Source organism: Clupea harengus, chromosome 22 (genome assembly GCF_900700415.2).
Source record: "Clupea harengus chromosome 22, Ch_v2.0.2, whole genome shotgun sequence".
Classification (NCBI taxonomy): Eukaryota; Metazoa; Chordata; class Actinopteri; order Clupeiformes; family Clupeidae; genus Clupea; species Clupea harengus.
Window position 1 is genome coordinate 19,153,671 of NC_045173.1, and position 16,690 is coordinate 19,170,360.

Here is a 16,690-nt window from a genome sequence, read left to right on the forward strand (position 1 = left end):
GGCAGAAACATTTAAAGACCCGTGTCGATAACATCCACCGTCGCATAGTTACGTGGGGTAAATTGTAAGTGCAGTCGGATTCTCTTTGCACCGTGGTTTTCTTTTCCTAAGTCCTTATGAATTCTCCTTCACATCTTCCTTGACCTCATGATGTTTCTCCATCGAGGTCAAGGAAAAGTGGCTCGGAAAGGACAGAACGTATCTTTAGGCCTGTCCGACCGCAGTCCCCAGTGTTAATGTTTTCACACTGTTGCTTGCTGGCTCTCATTTCTCTCCCTCCCCCCACCCCCCCAATTCCCCTTTTTCTCTCTTTTCAGTATTCACCCAACATGACGATGAGTGTGTGATTTTTCTTCTTTTATTATTTCATTTATCTTTTTTTTTTTTTATTTCTCTCTTTTTTTTTTTATGGTTTTCTTTCTTTTTTTGTACCCATTTGCCGAAACGGCTCTGCCTCCCTCCGATCCTGCCCCCTCTGTGACCCACCCCTCCAACCTCGGCTCTACGAACGAAAAACTCAAAATCTCAACCCCCCCCGCCCTCCTGCCCAACCTCTCTCTCTCTCTCCCTAAACACCCCCTTTCACTACCACCACACACCACCTCCCCCCTGCCCGCTCTGTGGAACTGTGGCTGTGGCTCAGTCCCCTGGTATGCCCCTGGAGCACGGGCCTCTGGGGATGCCCACGCTGCCCGCCACGTATGCCATGGCTGGAGGCGGAGGCGGCGGTGGTGGCAGCAGGAGCTCGGGTGTCGGGACAGGCGGCATGAGGAAGCAACGACAGAGCCACAGGAAGAGTCTCCACACTGACCACTCACCCTGCCTCCCAGCATTCCTCACGGGCCCAGGACTATAAGGCCGGGGGATGAGAGACAGACAGACAGACAGACAGACAGACAGACACAGAGAGAGAGATAGAGAGAGAGAGAAGAGGGGAAGGGAAATGGGAGATGGAGGTGGGGGACCAGCCAGGAGTCTTTAGCACAGCATGACCAACCAACGCCAGGCTACCCAGCTTTCATTGTGTTTCGTTGTTTGTTTGATTGAGTTGGCATTTCTTCACTCTGTAACAATTTTTTGTAGTTTAAATTTTGATGTTTGTTTTGTATTTGTATTTTTCTTGACCCTCTGGATGCAGTAGTTTAACACAGAAGGGGGAGGAAGATGTCTGAACTTAACCCCTTCCCCCCCCCCCCTTATTTTATTGTGTACATTTTTTAAAGAGGTTGTGTTTCGCAGTGACTTTTTTTTTCTTTTTTTCATTATATTGTGTATGTATTGTATTATTAATATTATTTTATTTTGTATTAATATTGTTATAATGACTATTAATTCGATTTTTTTTTTGTTTTGTTGTTGTTACCCTTGGATGGGCACATCGTTACCAAGCAACCATGACAATGACCAGACACAAGCACACACTCATATTGCACAACTGCAGTTGTCACAACGACAGACATTTAGCATTGTTTTTGTCTCTGTCAGATATTTTGTCAGAATTGTCTGTACCATCTTCCATTCATTCTAAGCATACCCGTTTATTGAGTGAGACTGTGAGTCCCTAAGCACCATCCTCACCAGACGTGAGTTTCGTTTGGAGGGGGAGAGAATCCCTTTATTGACCGGCTGGCTGCTGTGTGTCTGCTCATGTAGCAAAGCCCCAGATGTTCCCCTTTAAACAGCATAGACACCTCTAGAAACCACATGACCATGACCTTACCTCTCCCTCGTGTGCAGAACACTTCTGCCCTTAAGCCCCTGATCTTAAAACACACACATGTGCACACGCGCACACGCGCACACACACACACACACACACACACACACACACGTACACACACACGTACGTACACACACACACACGTACACTGCAACACCGACTTCTGATTTATACAAGGAAGAATTTCCCCAAATCCTAAAGCAATGTGTTTTTTTTAAATGGTACTAATTATCTTTTTTGTTACCCCAGTCATAGACTCTAAATTTAGAGGAAGGCAAATGTGGTTCAGTTTTCCCCAACCATTCAGAGCTTGATGTACAATTTCTGTTGTTGTACTCTTTTGATCATAAAGTTATTGTCTTTGTGTGCGCATGTGTTCTGCAGCCTGTTTACCCGTCAGGAAGTAGAGTACATATGTAAATATCTCACTTCTGATATACCTCTGAAATATTCGCACCAGTATCAAGATCTCGTAGGCCCAGTCTCTTCAGTATGGTTTTTGGTCACCTGGGATGACGTGGAGGAACTGACCAGTCCTATGATCGCAGGTCTGGTGATCATGTGGTTGGATGACTGATCAGACCTCTCTGCTGGACTTTGAGTAATGACCTTAACCATCAACAGGTTCTTGTTTTTTTTTTTTTATTAATAACTGTCTGGGTCATTTTTTTTCGTTAGGTAGACAAGGTACTGTTTGCTCCAATTTTTGAGTGCCTGAAAATAAATTATTTAAAAAAGAAAAAAAAAAATATAGCTGACCACGTCCATGTGAGGCTAACTTATCCAAAACCTCTGAAAAGAACTTTTGTTTCGCAGAGAAATCAACACTGTCAACAAAAAGGAAAGAAAAAAAAATACCACATCACTGCCTCTCCTGCTTGTAAATACTAAGGGTAATGCCAGCATATGTGTTGGGCTTGCCGATTACCTGTCTCTCTTTGAATCCTTGGGATGGAGCCTGCCGTTATCCAGAGTTATGCGAGATTTCCCCGGGACCGCTAGAGATGGGGGTGGTTCTCTCTCTCTCTCTCTCTCTCTCTCTCTCTCTCTCTCTCTCTCTCTCTCTCTCTCTCTCTCTCTCTCTCTCTCTCTCTCTCTCTCTCTCTCTCTTTCTCTTTCTCTCTCCCACCCCCTCTCTCAGGCTGGCTGTGTCCCTCTACTTCTGTTTTTATTACTGACACACTCTCTGTGTGGATGGTACTGTGATGAGAGACACATGGCTAGTCAGTAGCAGACAGAGAGCGAGCATGCGGATGACTGACTCAAGCGGTGCGCTCATGTACTCTGCAAAGCCGTCTCTGTGGAAGTGGAACAGGAACCTTGAGCCCTGAGCTCAAGCAGAGGAACCCTGATGTCCACACCTGGAACCCCAGCCTTGGTCCCGAACACCGCCATCGCCTCATGATCCCTCAGCATCTTGCATTACCCTCCCAGTCTGATCAGCACCTTTCTCTAAAAATGCAAAACGATTGGTCAGTTTTGGAGTCTCAACCTTTGGCATTGACACGACTGACCTGTACTCCTGTACTGTTTTGGCATTCTGCAAATACGTTTTGTTTTTTCCCCCCCTTTCTTGCTTTGGTGTTTGTTGCTGTGTATTTAAGTAAAGTGTGTGTGTGTGTGTGTGTGTTTGTAATTTTAATGTGGAGGTGATGAACAGCCTGTTGATGGTGGCTAAGCCCTTGTTGCACCACATGTGGAAGGCTCTCATCGCAAGCTTCTCATCTCCAGAGAGCTGGCGTACAAGTTCCATCGATTTCATGCAGCCTTGCGTGTCCAGCAGACAATGAGGTGGGCACTTGGTGCTGTTTGGCACCTCTCGTACACAGTTGTGTACACACACACACACACACACACACACACACACACACACACACACCCACGCGCGCACCACACACACACACACAGAGGATTCTATTCTGAACCTTAAACTTCATCTCAACCCAAATCCAATTACACACACACACACACACACACACATAGAAACACACTTTTTTTTGTCATTTTGTTTTCTTTTTTTTTGTTTTTGTAAATACTGTAAAATGCATTTTGATATCATTGACATGTTTTGATATTTCAGTCACTACCAGTGGATTCAAATCTTGCTAAAAGGTGTGCAAAGAAGTGACCATATTTCCATTTAAAGAGACGGTGTACTCACATCCCCCTTTCCCAGAACGGATGAGTCGGTTTTCTTTGGGTTTTGGTAGAGTATTATGGGGGGGGGGGGGAAAGAGTCAATAAGAGGTCTGTAGGCTCAGGGCAAGCAGGAATCTGTAATTCAGTGTACCCGAATGTCTAAAGTTTAAATCCAATTAGGATTAAACAGGGAAAACTGGCCAGTTTACACTATGAATCTGAACCAGTGTCAAACCAGTTTCAGATTGGTATGTGAAGCAGGTTAGAGGAGCATTTCACTGAAAGTGTTCGGTGCACCCTGTGTAGCCGTGTCTGTGGTACTGGAGTCATTCTTCTGCCTGGCCACTATAGGAAGGCAGGAAACCGAAAGTGGTGGTGTTGATGATCATGGGCAAACAGGACATCGTCTCTTTAAACTAGTAAGGGACCACACATTGCAGACAACACACTTTACTATGAAGGATTTTTATCTATTTAAAATAAAAAAATTGTCAAAAAAAGAAGAAAAAATCTCATTCTAAAAAAAAAAAAAAAAATGTAAAAGTAGTTATAAAAAAGAGGGACTGTTTCTCCTCCTCAATGTTATCTTGAGATACTGTTGTATAGATTTCAGTCCCCCCCCCCCCCCCCCGTCCTACATGTAATACAGTCACTATGTTGGCCATCTCTGTATTTCTCTTGTGAAGCTGTACAATACTGTAACATGAGGAAGAGCTCAAGGAGGTGGTGTTGGGGGAACAGTTTGGTGGAGGACGCAGGCACGAGATGACTATTCTCCGGCACTGTTCATCGTTCTTTCCGACAATAAGCAGTATTGAGAGTATGAAGCAGTCTCACAGCAGTTTGCTTTGTATTTCATGTTAGGGTAGTTTGGATCCTTGTCTTAGGGACTTGAGTGTCTTGTGTAGTAAATAAAATTAAAAAAATCAGTCCTTTGTATGTTCCTTTATATTGTAAAGTTTCTTTAGACTGAAAAAAATGCTTATTAAGAAGAAGAAAAAGAGATGGAAAAACTGCATCAATAATAAATGTAATTGTTTTTTTTTTGTTTGTTTTTTTCATGGAGTCGGTTATTTTTGCTTGTGTCCCTTCATTGTAGATACAAATTATGGACTAATAAAAAAAAAAAACATAACTCCTTTTACCAAGATATTTTGTTCTCGTAAAGTTCTTCAAATCGTTATTACAAATTTCATCAGTTTGATTTAATTGGAGCATTAACTGTAGTGTGCACCCCGGCGGAGAGCTCCTCTGTGGTGCGGGTCTCTGGTTTCATCCAGCCCCTCCTACCCTGGGGAGCTGAGTACGAGCACAACACCAACATCAATCACACTGGCAGGAACTTGCAGCTCACTTGTCTCTCCAACTCCGTCGGTGGGATCTGTGCCCTTGTGAGGAGGGGGACTAAGATGCATGCGAGTAGTGAATCACGGTGGCGGTAATCTCCCCTCTCCCGGAAAGTGTGCATATTAATTAATGTAGTGAAACGGTGACCCTCGGGCCACTATTAATTGCAACTGAGCAGCACAGAAGCACGTCATGCTAATGGTGTTGACTGATTCGCCAAGGTTGGGATGACTTGTCTCCTGAAGAGATGCACACTGGCACATTCATGAGGCGGGATAGGCTAGTTGATGGGTGTTAACAATCTTCATGAGAGATTTATGCCTCCTTAATGATAATCTCAAAATGCACAACCGTATTGCACTTGATGGAGGACACTTGAAGTGTAGACAGGATTGAATAATGATGTCAGTAAGTGATTAGACAAGTATGTCCAGAAAGTCTTAATTATTTTGAATAATGTGCAATAGTGTTTCATTTAGCTTGACTTGTCATTTAAATGTGGAGGCACAAGGCATACGTACCTGGATTACGAATGAGAGTAGGAAAGGTCAACGTAGGTCAACGATGCACAAAACAGATATTTCCTCCCAACAAAAGGTTATTCGTCTGATGCGGATATGTATATATTTTTTATCGTAAATGTTTGTATTTTGATTTAAATACAAATGCAATAAATATCCACTTGCAGTTGGGAATTAATGAAATGATGAAAATAAAGGAAGGTGAGGAAAATAATTATAGGAGGTGTGTAGGTAATTCTCCGATCCACAGGGTGACGCTGTAGCATTTTTAAAAGCATTTTGACATACTTGCCAGTCAAAGGTCATTGCATAACGTCATTCCCCTCGTGTTGGCTAGTTGTTTTGCTGCGCACATACCTGACGGTAAGTGATCAAATTTTCGTGATGCTTGTAGTAAATGTACCACCGTTTAGCTGATTGTACCCCTACTGTATGTGACAAGTAAGTAAATAATAGACGATAAATGGCCACATATTTCCTTGGTGCCACGTTAGCTCCACACGGGTAGCATTAGCAAGCTGGCTAACTTGTTTTAAAACCCATTTCTAGCTCTGGTTTGACAGCGTTCTGTAGATTTTGGAAAAATAATATGAAACTCTTGAGTGTGAATGCCTATATTTCCACTGTAAATAGTAGATGTACAAGGTGGTTTGAAGACAAAATTAAGTGGAGATGTCACCACATCAGCAGTACACAACTTCGCTAACGTTACCTATCTTTATGTATCTCAGTAGTTAGGTAACTCAGGTTAGGGAACGATTTCTGATCGTGACATTGCTCTTAATCGAACCGGAGCATCCAGGTTTACAGAGTGAATATTTGATGGTTAGACTGGATTGTTGAATAGGGTTAGACCGATTCTAGGACCCGCACATTGTGGGCGCATATATGTAAGCGGGTTAAGGTGTATGGAGTTCAATTGTGTGCAGATGTCTTATGTTGTAGTACTCCACACACAGTTGGACACTGCGCATATGTAACGCAATGGGGTCACATTTAGTCATACCCACGAATGTGCGTTTATGTGATTCTTTAATTTGTAAGCGACATCTGATAGGCTGCAGAGAATGTCCTTTTGGAAAACAATGCATTTGTGAAACAAGCCATGTCAGGAAAGTTTAAAAAAAATCCACAAATAAATGCAGGGATGTTCACAAATGGGAGCGGTTTGTAAATGCACGTCTGTAAATAAATGTAACATCGTTTACGTGCGTTGCGTGACATTTATATGTGAATCAGGAAATACCATTGTGAACCACGTGACATGTATTTGTGAATTTTGACTAATCTAACTCCATAAAGGTCTGCTATGCATGCTTATTCTCATGCTTCATTACCATACAAATAAAATCACTGTAATATGTCAAGTCTTTCCTCACACGTTCTTCTCCCAGCAGGCAAAGGAACCATGTCTTACACCTGTATTAGCTGTCGGGTGGCTTTCACCGATGGTGAAGTGCAGCGGGCACACTACAAGACCGACTGGCACCGTTATAATCTGAAGCGCAAAGTGGCCGACATGCCTCCTGTCACCGCCGAGAACTTCGAGGAGCGCGTGCTGGCACAGCGGACAGCGGCCGAGCAGCAACAGCACCAGCTAGATCACGGCAGTGGGCAGGTGTGCGCCACCTGCAACAAGCACTTCAGCAGCGCCAACGCCTACGCCAACCACCTGCAGTCCAACAAACATCAACAGGCCGAAAAACGTGTCGTGGCTGCCGCCCAGGCAAGCGTTCAGCGGATGAACGAGAAGAACCTGGAGAAGGGAACCGAGCTGGATAAGGACGCCCAGAACGAGGCGCTACAGCAAGCGCTGAAGGAACAACAGAGACCTACACCTTCTAAAGCAACACCAGCGGAGAAGGACCGAACGCGTCCAGACAAACCCCCACGGCTACAGTGGTTAGAGCAGCAAGCAAAGAAGTTGGCGAAAGAGGACGGAGAAGAGGAACAAGGTATGGAGAGAGGGGTGTGGGATCTGTTTTCATCCCCAAACAGGGCTTTTCCAGAACTGCGTAAGGTTATTAGGTACTGACAACACCAAGGTAGCACACATGCTGCTAATATGAAGACCGTATCAGAGTACTGTTGGTTGATTTGGATAAAAGCCTGTAGAGAATTGTAGTTAGCACTGCCAGGTCCGCTAATGCACTTCTAATGTTATGTAGGAAGAGAATAGCCTAATTCCAAAACACTGACGTCCATAGTATGTGTACCTGTATGCTGGGATGGTTATGTTGACGTACTGAATCATCCTTCCTTCCTTCAGAGGAGTGGGAGGACTTTGATGATGATGATGATGATGATGATGATGATGACGACGACGATGATGATGAGATGGAGGCTGATGATGACGAGGAAGAGGAGATGGAGGAGGGTTCATCAGAGAAGCCTGAGCCCACGCCCGGGGCCATTCCAGTCACAGAATGTCTGTTCTGCAGGCACCACTCGCGCTCTCTCAGCAGAAACGTGGCTCACATGACCAAAGTGCACAGCTTCTTCCTGCCTGACGTGGATTACCTCGTGGACCTGAGGGGACTCCTCTCTTACCTGGGTAGGAGGCTTTGTCCTTGGTGCTTTCTGTCAGATTCTAACCCTCAGTTAGCAGACTCTCGTATCATAACGACATATATGCAAATCCCATTTATAGCCTATAGATAGAACACCTCTATCTATATAGATAGATTTTTTTTGTTTTAATCTGTAGAATATAGAAAGCTTGATATTGACATGGATTCTGATTCATGATATTGATTGATTCATGGCTGCAGTGACTGGCGAGCACTGACGTGCCTTTGTGCTTGACGTCATGGTCTGTGTGTGTTGTCACAGGGGAGAAAGTGGGAATGGGAAAGGTGTGTCTGTGGTGTAATGAAAAGGGCCGATCGTTCTACTCAACGGAAGCTGTGCAGGGCCATATGGTGGACAAGAGCCACTGTAAACTCTTCACAGATGGAGATTCCGCCCTGGAGTTTGCAGACTTCTATGATTTCAGGTACTTCGCTGCGTTGAGTGTGTGTTGAGGTCGAGGATGTAGAGCACAGGTGGTGTTGAGCTGAAAATCGGGGGAATGAGTACATCATCAAGAATGTTGAGCGCTGCTTGCTGTGGAAAAATGACCAAAAACTACACTAATAAGTCACCACTCTTAATTGATTGTGACATGCTGAGATGGAGATTTATGAGGGAATGAATAAACATTAATGAAAAAAAAAAAAAAAAAAATTTAATATATGCCTGCCACTGCTATTACCTCACATACAGGTTTTTTGGTTTATAGGTTATCTTACCAACATTTCAGCAATTGTCTCAGTTTAGCAATCACATTCAGTTGTGTGTGGCTATATATCAGACCTAGGAAAGGTTATCTGACCAATAAATAAGAGATTTCTTCTTCTAAAGCTGACATTGTTGTCTGGTCTGCCCTGACTGTTGTCGTCCTCTGTGGTATTGCAGGAGCAGCTACCCTGACGCTAAAGACGGAGAGGACGCGGGGATGAGGGACGGCGAGCTACCTAACGTGAAGAACGTGGATATTGATGACGAGACTCTGGAGCTCACGCTCCCCTCAGGTACACACTCGCCCCTCTCCAGAGCTAGCTCAAGGATGCGTTTCCTGAAAGTGCTGTCGAACAACTACCAGCGGTAACAGACACTAGCAAGAGACTAGCAAGTAACAGAGAGGCTATTATTGGGAACGTTACCCGTCACAGCTGTGGTTGCTCAACAATGCTTTTGGGAGACGCAGCTCTGGACAGGCCGAGAAATAAAGCACATACAAGAATATTTCATCTGTGTATTCATGACTGAATTGGTATGGTTACTTAACAGAAATGTTTATAAACAAATGTTTTCAGGTAGTTAATGTAGGCACAAATTTTGCCATTCGGCACGCATGGTTCTAAACATTTCTACCGCCATTCTTTGTTGCTTTGTCGTGTCATTTGGGGCATATGTATTTTTTAAGTATGTCTGCACATACGCAGTCATCTTCCTCTTATTATGAGACTTGCAATGTAATAACACTGTACACAAAGGCACTATAAGGGGCGGTGGTGTGATTCAGAATGTCCAAAACTGGGCAGAGGTATTTGAGCATGCAGGTGATCATGGATTTTTAAAGTGGAAAACCATATTTTGGTAGCTGGGTAGCAAAGATTTTAAGCAGCATACCTGTTAACAAACATGCATTTAGTTCTGTGTACATGACCAGTAGATCTTGGTCATGTTATGTGACTTGTTATGTGACTCAAATTTGTGCTTTTGGTATCAGGTGCCAAGGTTGGCCATCGTTCCCTGATGCGCTATTACAAGCAGAAGTTCGGCAACCAGAAGGCTGTGGTTCTGGCGCATAACACAAAGGCTGTGGGCCGGGTTCTAAGACAGTATCAGGCCCTCGGCTGGGGGGGAAATGCAGGTGAGGGATTTGTGTGTAAACACACACACACACACACACACACGTACGCAGACAAGCACACACACACTCGATGGCCTGAAAGGGATAGGATTCCAGAGATCTTATGTGTGACTTTGTCATTGCAAGTCATGCCATGTGTGGCAATGGAATCTGTGATATTGTTGCCTTAGGTAGTTATTGCATGTTGCACAGCTATGGTCTTTGTGTATTTCATTCTCTGATCAGCTTTGCTTTGTTTGTCTCTATGCGTCTTGTGTCACAGGTAAAATGCAGCAGAAGGACATGCAGTATGTGCAGAGGATGAAGTCCAAGTGGCTTCTAAAGATGGGCATGACTAACAACATGGTCACAATGCACCACTTCAGATCACAAGTCATGTTTTGAATAACCCACTTGACCCGGTCGTCACATCTCGACTGGTCTCTGTGCAGGAGGTGCTGTAGGAGAACCCTCACTCTACATCCTGTAGTGCTTACCAACATAGCCCTGTTGCAGTTCAGTAGTTGGGTCTTGTTTGTTATTATGAGTCCAGGTAACCTGCTAGGTGGCTTGCTGATGTTTAATCCCTAATATAACCAATGGAAGACTTATATGAGTAATGACTACTCAGACTAGGCTGTCATTTCTTCTGATATTCTGCTGCTAAACCTTTCCATAGTCATTCTTAGGCCTGTATTGATTACAGTGTGAAATAACAACCAATAAAGAAGGTCTTGTGTTTTACATGGACCACAGACATTTGTAATTATTTGAGGAATAACAGATTTTTATTTCTATTATGGAAGTCGCATCTGTACAGACCAAACAAATAAAGTTCAGAATAATCCGTTTCTGCTTATATTTGAGTCCTTTTAACTCTGATAACAAAGTTGTACTTAGTGCGTAACCCATTTCGACTAGAATTTGTTGTGTTTAAGCTTGGTTTAAATTATTAAAGCAGTCTGGTCCAGTAGATGGCAGTGTACAGTACACTGTAGGTGTTCAAACCAACATCTTAAGAACAAGAAGAAGCGCTAAATTATGAGTTCCGTGGAGCTAGCGACGAAAAGCGTCAAAATAAAAGAAAAAAAATCCAAATTTAGTTGGAAGTACGGTTTGACAACTGTTCCAAAATGTTCACGGCATATGCCTGTTGTGATTTTAGCAGACTCCTCTTTCAAATAACCAGGGAATGAGATGGTAGCCTATTAGGAAGGCTACACAGCATTGAGTTTTTCGTTCTCCATTAAATCAATAATACATCACCACATACAGAAAGTTGCTTTTCACACCCAGGGCCACATAGCTGGTACAAAAAAAACTTTTTATATATGCTGCTTGAGTCATAAAACATCATATACATTACTGAATAAAAATATCCTATAGACTTGTGTTTAATATGAATAGGCAGAACAAAGTTTTGAGTTGAACTTCCCCTATGATGCGACCTATATATAATGATTATGACATAAAAATTGTTAACACAGACACATTTGTTGTTTTCTCAGCCACACAAGTTTATCAGGCTGCAATTATTGTAGGCCTATTCTATGCATTTTATTGTCTAGCTTTCAACTCTGTTTCAGGCAGGTAGAATACATGTATATATTTCTATGGCAGCAACAGGCAGAAGCAGTCAATGGGGCGTCTATGTATACATTTCTATGGGTAGAATGACGCATGTAGATGTTCAAACATCTTTTCTCTTGTTGAAACATTTTTAGATTCGTCATTTGCCAGAACTTCTTTGTAGATACAAATTACTTTCAGCTGAAAACCACTAGTAGGCTCTTTGTATTTGTTTGTTTTCTCCATTTTCCGTCCTTGTATAATTTAAATATATAAATCATTTTCGACTTTTATTTTAAAACAAATACGACTGGCGGCCATACTGACATTCTCGTTATTGTCGCTGGCTACACGCTACTCAACCTTGTGTGTAACTGAGGTTTGATGTTAACTTATCATTTATACGAAGTAGGCTCGAGTCTGGAAGCTATGGAATTGTCAATCGTTTGTTCTTTTTAGTATATTGATCTTAGTTTAGCCATGTTCAGATTAGCTATGAACCACTGATGAGGTCCATACCAGTTTAGCCTAAACGGCTTGGGAAATAACATTTTATACTTAGCTTAAAAAAAAGAGCTTTTTTGCCCATCATGGAGACGTCCCTGGTAGAAAAGGAATCTCATGATCCGCCAACAACTACGTCTGAGCCTTTGTCGGCTTTCATGTTAGCTAAGATAGAGCGCAACAGACAACGGGCGCTGATGTTGAGACAAGCACGTCTGGCCAGCCGACCATCGGGAGAAGGTAAGCATAACGTCTAAACAGCAAGCAGAGAAAACGTCTGCGACGACTCTGTTAAAGGGTCTCCTAATATGAATAGATAACGTGACATCTTTCAGGTGGTACATGTGCGAAGGTCGCGAAAACAGTCGATTCGGGGGCAGGCTTTTTCATTGAAGAAGATGATGAAGAAGACGGACACATTGCTAAGAAAGTGACCCAGCAGCCAGGTAGGCTTCGGGCTGGTTTGTTTTTTTTCAGTTTTCATTGCCATTTCTTCTCTGTTCCCTAGTATTTCCCCATGTTTTCAAAACTCTGCTTACCCCCAAATAGTCGAACAGCCTTAGGACACTGTCTGTGAAGAACTGTTTATCTATTAAACTGTAAATCAAAGAATAACCCATATGCATTAAAAAAAAAGAGAAGAAACTCAGCCTCTGCAGCACTGTGACCAAATGTGCCATTAGCCTTACATACTTTGCATACTTTATACAACATTGCTGAAATTGACATTAAGATGTATTTATTAAGTTGGTTAGTTGAGTGTTTATGGGGAATATTAAGGTGGACATTTATTTCTGAAACTAGGTGACTGAATTCTCTTTCTCATATACAGGTCTTTTGTCAATTCAATGTTATTTCATATGGTTTGCAGCTCCTGTGATGGAGTCTGACTATTTGATGTGTGAGGAGTGTTCCAAGCCCTTCATGGATTCTTATCTGAGCAATAGCTTTGATCTGGCAGTATGTGACAAGTGCAGGTAAACCAAACTCTTTTAATTCTATTCAACCAGACTCATTCACATTTAAGTTTCTAACTTAGTGTTGTCGAAATCCGTTCAAATACTTTGAATTAAAGAAAACATTTAAGAAAGTGGGTATGCAAGGAAGCACCTGCATCTGTATGCAAACAGTAGTGTTTTTTTGTGGTTAGGACCAACGGTTTACCTACAGCTGTATAACAAGGGGAAGATCACCAATAGATGCGCTGTTCACTTTATCTGCTCTTTGATATGGTCTACTGGTCGTGCAAGTGTGTTTACAAGTAGGTGCATAGTTGGTCATCATAAAGGACAAGTGGTAGGCCTTTATGTAAAATGTTTTCGTTAATAAATTGTCAAGGCAGGCAAAAACCACAGGTTATGCAACAGAATGTTTGAGAACATTTAGACGACTGCACATGACCTCAGGTTTACCCCCTGGTGCCAATTCAAACCTGGCTGTGTGTATCTGTGTCTGTATGTGCATGTTGATGATTCCTTCATGTAAACAGGAGAACCTCAGTACAATATCACAATAACAGCAAAATAAAAGCAAGAAAAAAGCAAGAATCATATACTAGGGAGGAAAGAGTGAAAAAAATATACATTAGAGCAGAAGCAAATCTACCTGTTATCTTGTTCCTTGTGTTTGTAGGGACAATGACGTGAAGCACAAGCTCATCTCTCGAACGGAGGCGAAGCAGAACTATCTGCTTAAGGACTGTGACCTGGATATGAGGGAACCACCACTACGCTTCATTCTCAGGAAGAACCCCCACAACACTACATGGGGGGACATGAAGCTCTACCTCAAGCTGCAGGTGCCCTTCTCACACCCTTACTGATGGCCTAGATACATCTATTATACACAGTGGTATTAGGATGAATAGGGAAGTTGGTTCAGTGTGCTGGTTTTCACATACCAGAGTGGTGTTATAATGTAAATATACTGGTGCTGCCAGGCCAAAGTGCTGATGGTACCAAACCTAAATGGCTGATTTCCTTTGTTGAGCTCACACTAGTGAAATTGATATATTCAACATACCGTCAAGTATATAAAAACTCAAATGCATTGATGAATAAAATCAATTATAGCAATGAAATTCTTGTATTGCAGGTTTTCAAACTGATTAAGAAATGGTAATTGTACAGTTATGTGAAACATGACAACCAGAGTGGTCCCTTAGGATCAGGTCTGTGCTGAACTGGAGTGGCTGTGTTAGGATCAGGTCTGTGCTGAACTGGAGTGGCTGTGTTCAGATCAGGTCAGTGCTGAACTGGAGGTGCTGTGTTTGTAGGTGGAGGGGCGCAGTACGGAGGTCTGGGGGAGTGAGGAGGCGCTGGAGGAGGCTAAGGAGACACGTGAAGAGAACCGTGAGGTCCAGAAACAAAAACGCTTCAACAAGAAGGTCAAAGGTAATAACAGAAACGACCTGTGGTGTGTCCTTGATGGTGGCTCTCTGATTACGTCAGTGGCTGCATTAGTAGTTGCATTAAGCTGGGTCAGTATTGCAAATAGTCTGCCAAAAAACGTTTGTTTGTTCGGTTATCAGTACTATTTATGTTTACAGTCAGCTTTTGGTCTTAGTACTGATCAGATGCACCCATGCTCAAAATGTATTGCTTAAACTATGGCTGGTGCAATGACACAATAGGTTCAATACAATCCACTTGTACAAATGAACGATGCCTCTTTGACAGAGCTGAGGAAGGCTGTGAGGAGCAGCATGTTCCGGAAGGACACCAGCGTGCACCAGCATGAGTACGGCCCTGAAGAGCTGGTGGATGAGGAGGAAGACCTCTACAGGAAGACCTGCACCACCTGTGGCCATCAGCTCACCTTCGAGAAGATGTAGCACCTCCACCTGCCATCACCAGATTACATACCAAGAGATGACCAGAGATAACCCCTCTACCTGGGACCAGCACTTCATCTACAAGAGGATCTAATTTACTCCTACCTGCTGCCAGGACCTCAGCTGTGTGAGGATAACACTGGTCTCAGGGAGCATAATCTAATGTCCAGGTGTTGCCTTCAGAACCAAGTATGGTGTGTGGGGAAGAAATAACCATAAAAATTCGTTGGTCATTTTCACATTCTGACATTCGAGGATTGCTGTGGCAGAATCCTGTGCTTTTTCTTTATTACAGACTAGAAACTTGACCTGTCCATGTATCAGCACTTCTTTTCTGAGGTCCTTGGCTGTCGCCTTTGTTTGCCTTAGGTGGAATTTCTGTAATGCGACCACATTTGGCAAAAGACTAAAAACTGTCATGTCCACAAGGGGAGCTGGATCTATTAAAGGACAATTAACGGTTAAGACACCATATTAAGTGGGAAATACCAGAATATTCCAAAATGAATGTTGATACTCCGGACACATCCACATTTTCTACTCTCTACTCTTAATTTCATATCCAGCAACCCAGACCACAGTTTGGTTGTCATTGACTGCATTAGTTATGTCTCTTGTAGTCTTATCTCATCATGCTGTACAGTATTGTGTTAATCTGCAGAACACCATTCTCAAGCTCCTTAGCCATGAGAACTTTGATTCTCAGTTCTACCTCTGATGATGTGCCACTAGGTGGTGACGGAGAGCAATTACAGCCCTACGAACACTCTTTTGACTTTCTATGACTAGTTTGTCATGAGTTGTTGTATTACAGACTAATGCCTGCATAAGAACAACAGATGAACCTCCCATTGACTGTGTTTCATTATTTTTTTTGAAGTAAAATAAATAAAGGACAGATGAAAATGCTGTTGATTTCGATGGTGGCGGTGTTAATGTTTAGTTGTTTTACTTGTGTTAAGTCTTACTCAGTACAGACACCTGTGCATTCACCCTAGACTGCATCCTGTGAAACTCCTGGGACCGACCCGGGTATACACAGACCCCACCTTCACTTCAACCTCATAGCACCCCACCCTAGGTGCTCAGTATCTGGCCTGTGACAGAGAATCCATCTACCGTTGACTGAGACATTCTCCAGGGGAGTTCGGTTTCAGGTGCAATTTCCAGTTTACCATCAATAGACAAACTGCTAGCAGAGCCACATTTTGGAAGCCACATTTTTCCTCACACAGGAAGATCTAGCCTTTCTGAACACTGGATTGAAAGGGAAACAAACCCCTCAGGAAGAGAGGAATTATGAGGAGCGTTTTAAGAGAAGGCAATTAGGAGGGAGGGGAAACATTTCTTTTTTTTGTTTTGTTATATAAATACCATTGAGTTGTTTCTTATTTAGTTAAAATTACATTATCATGGCTTTACTAGTATAAATAGTGCTGGTTGATTTGGTTGAGCTGTTCTGTACTAGATCTATACAGGGATACATGAATCTGCTTTTTATATGGCGTAAATGGAAAAAAATATGTGAATCATTTCATATCACCATTGTTTGTCATAGATCATGAAGCACTACCATACCATATTGAATGTAGTATTATGAAATAGGGTTCCCCATTAGAACCCAAGCGAGTTCTTTGACTGTCAGCATAAAAGCCTTTTGC

At 42.7% G+C, this 16,690-nt stretch overlaps 3 protein-coding genes across 5 annotated transcripts in view; all 3 read left to right on the plus strand.

Annotated features, from left to right (window-relative positions):
• The window catches only part of zgc:110158 (uncharacterized protein LOC553590 homolog), a 68,137-nt gene extending 63,128 nt beyond the window's left edge, over positions 1–5,009 (plus strand). Inside the window, exon 18 of the mRNA XM_012835223.3 lies at positions 318–5,009. Within this exon, the coding sequence (XP_012690677.1) occupies positions 318–347 (30 nt within the window). The 3' untranslated portion in view covers positions 348–5,009. The remainder of the gene's footprint in view (positions 1–317) is intronic.
• Positions 5,010–5,980: 971 nt separating this feature from the next.
• znf622 (zinc finger protein 622) lies at positions 5,981–10,867 on the plus strand. 3 transcript variants are annotated; one of them, XM_012835311.3, is made up of 7 exons: positions 5,981–6,090; positions 7,125–7,682; positions 7,997–8,281; positions 8,560–8,722; positions 9,184–9,299; positions 10,001–10,144; positions 10,407–10,867. In XM_012835311.3, the coding sequence occupies exons 2-7, from the start codon at positions 7,136–7,138 to the stop codon at positions 10,526–10,528; spliced, it is 1,377 nt and encodes a 458-aa protein (XP_012690765.2). In that variant the 5' UTR covers positions 5,981–6,090; positions 7,125–7,135; the 3' UTR covers positions 10,529–10,867. The 3 variants fall into 3 exon arrangements, with proteins under 3 accessions (XP_012690765.2, XP_031415634.1, XP_031415635.1); XM_031559774.2 differs by having other exon boundaries at positions 5,984–6,090; positions 7,122–7,682; XM_031559775.2 differs by lacking the exon at positions 5,981–6,090 and adding an exon at positions 6,100–6,168 and having other exon boundaries at positions 7,122–7,682.
• A 1,151-nt stretch (positions 10,868–12,018) lies between these two features.
• On the plus strand, positions 12,019–15,955 carry xpa (xeroderma pigmentosum, complementation group A). The gene is made up of 6 exons (XM_012835321.3): positions 12,019–12,436; positions 12,532–12,642; positions 13,068–13,173; positions 13,829–13,994; positions 14,472–14,589; positions 14,875–15,955. The coding sequence occupies exons 1-6, from the start codon at positions 12,283–12,285 to the stop codon at positions 15,027–15,029; spliced, it is 810 nt and encodes a 269-aa protein (XP_012690775.1). The 5' UTR covers positions 12,019–12,282; the 3' UTR covers positions 15,030–15,955.
• The last annotated feature ends 735 nt before the right edge of the window (positions 15,956–16,690 follow it).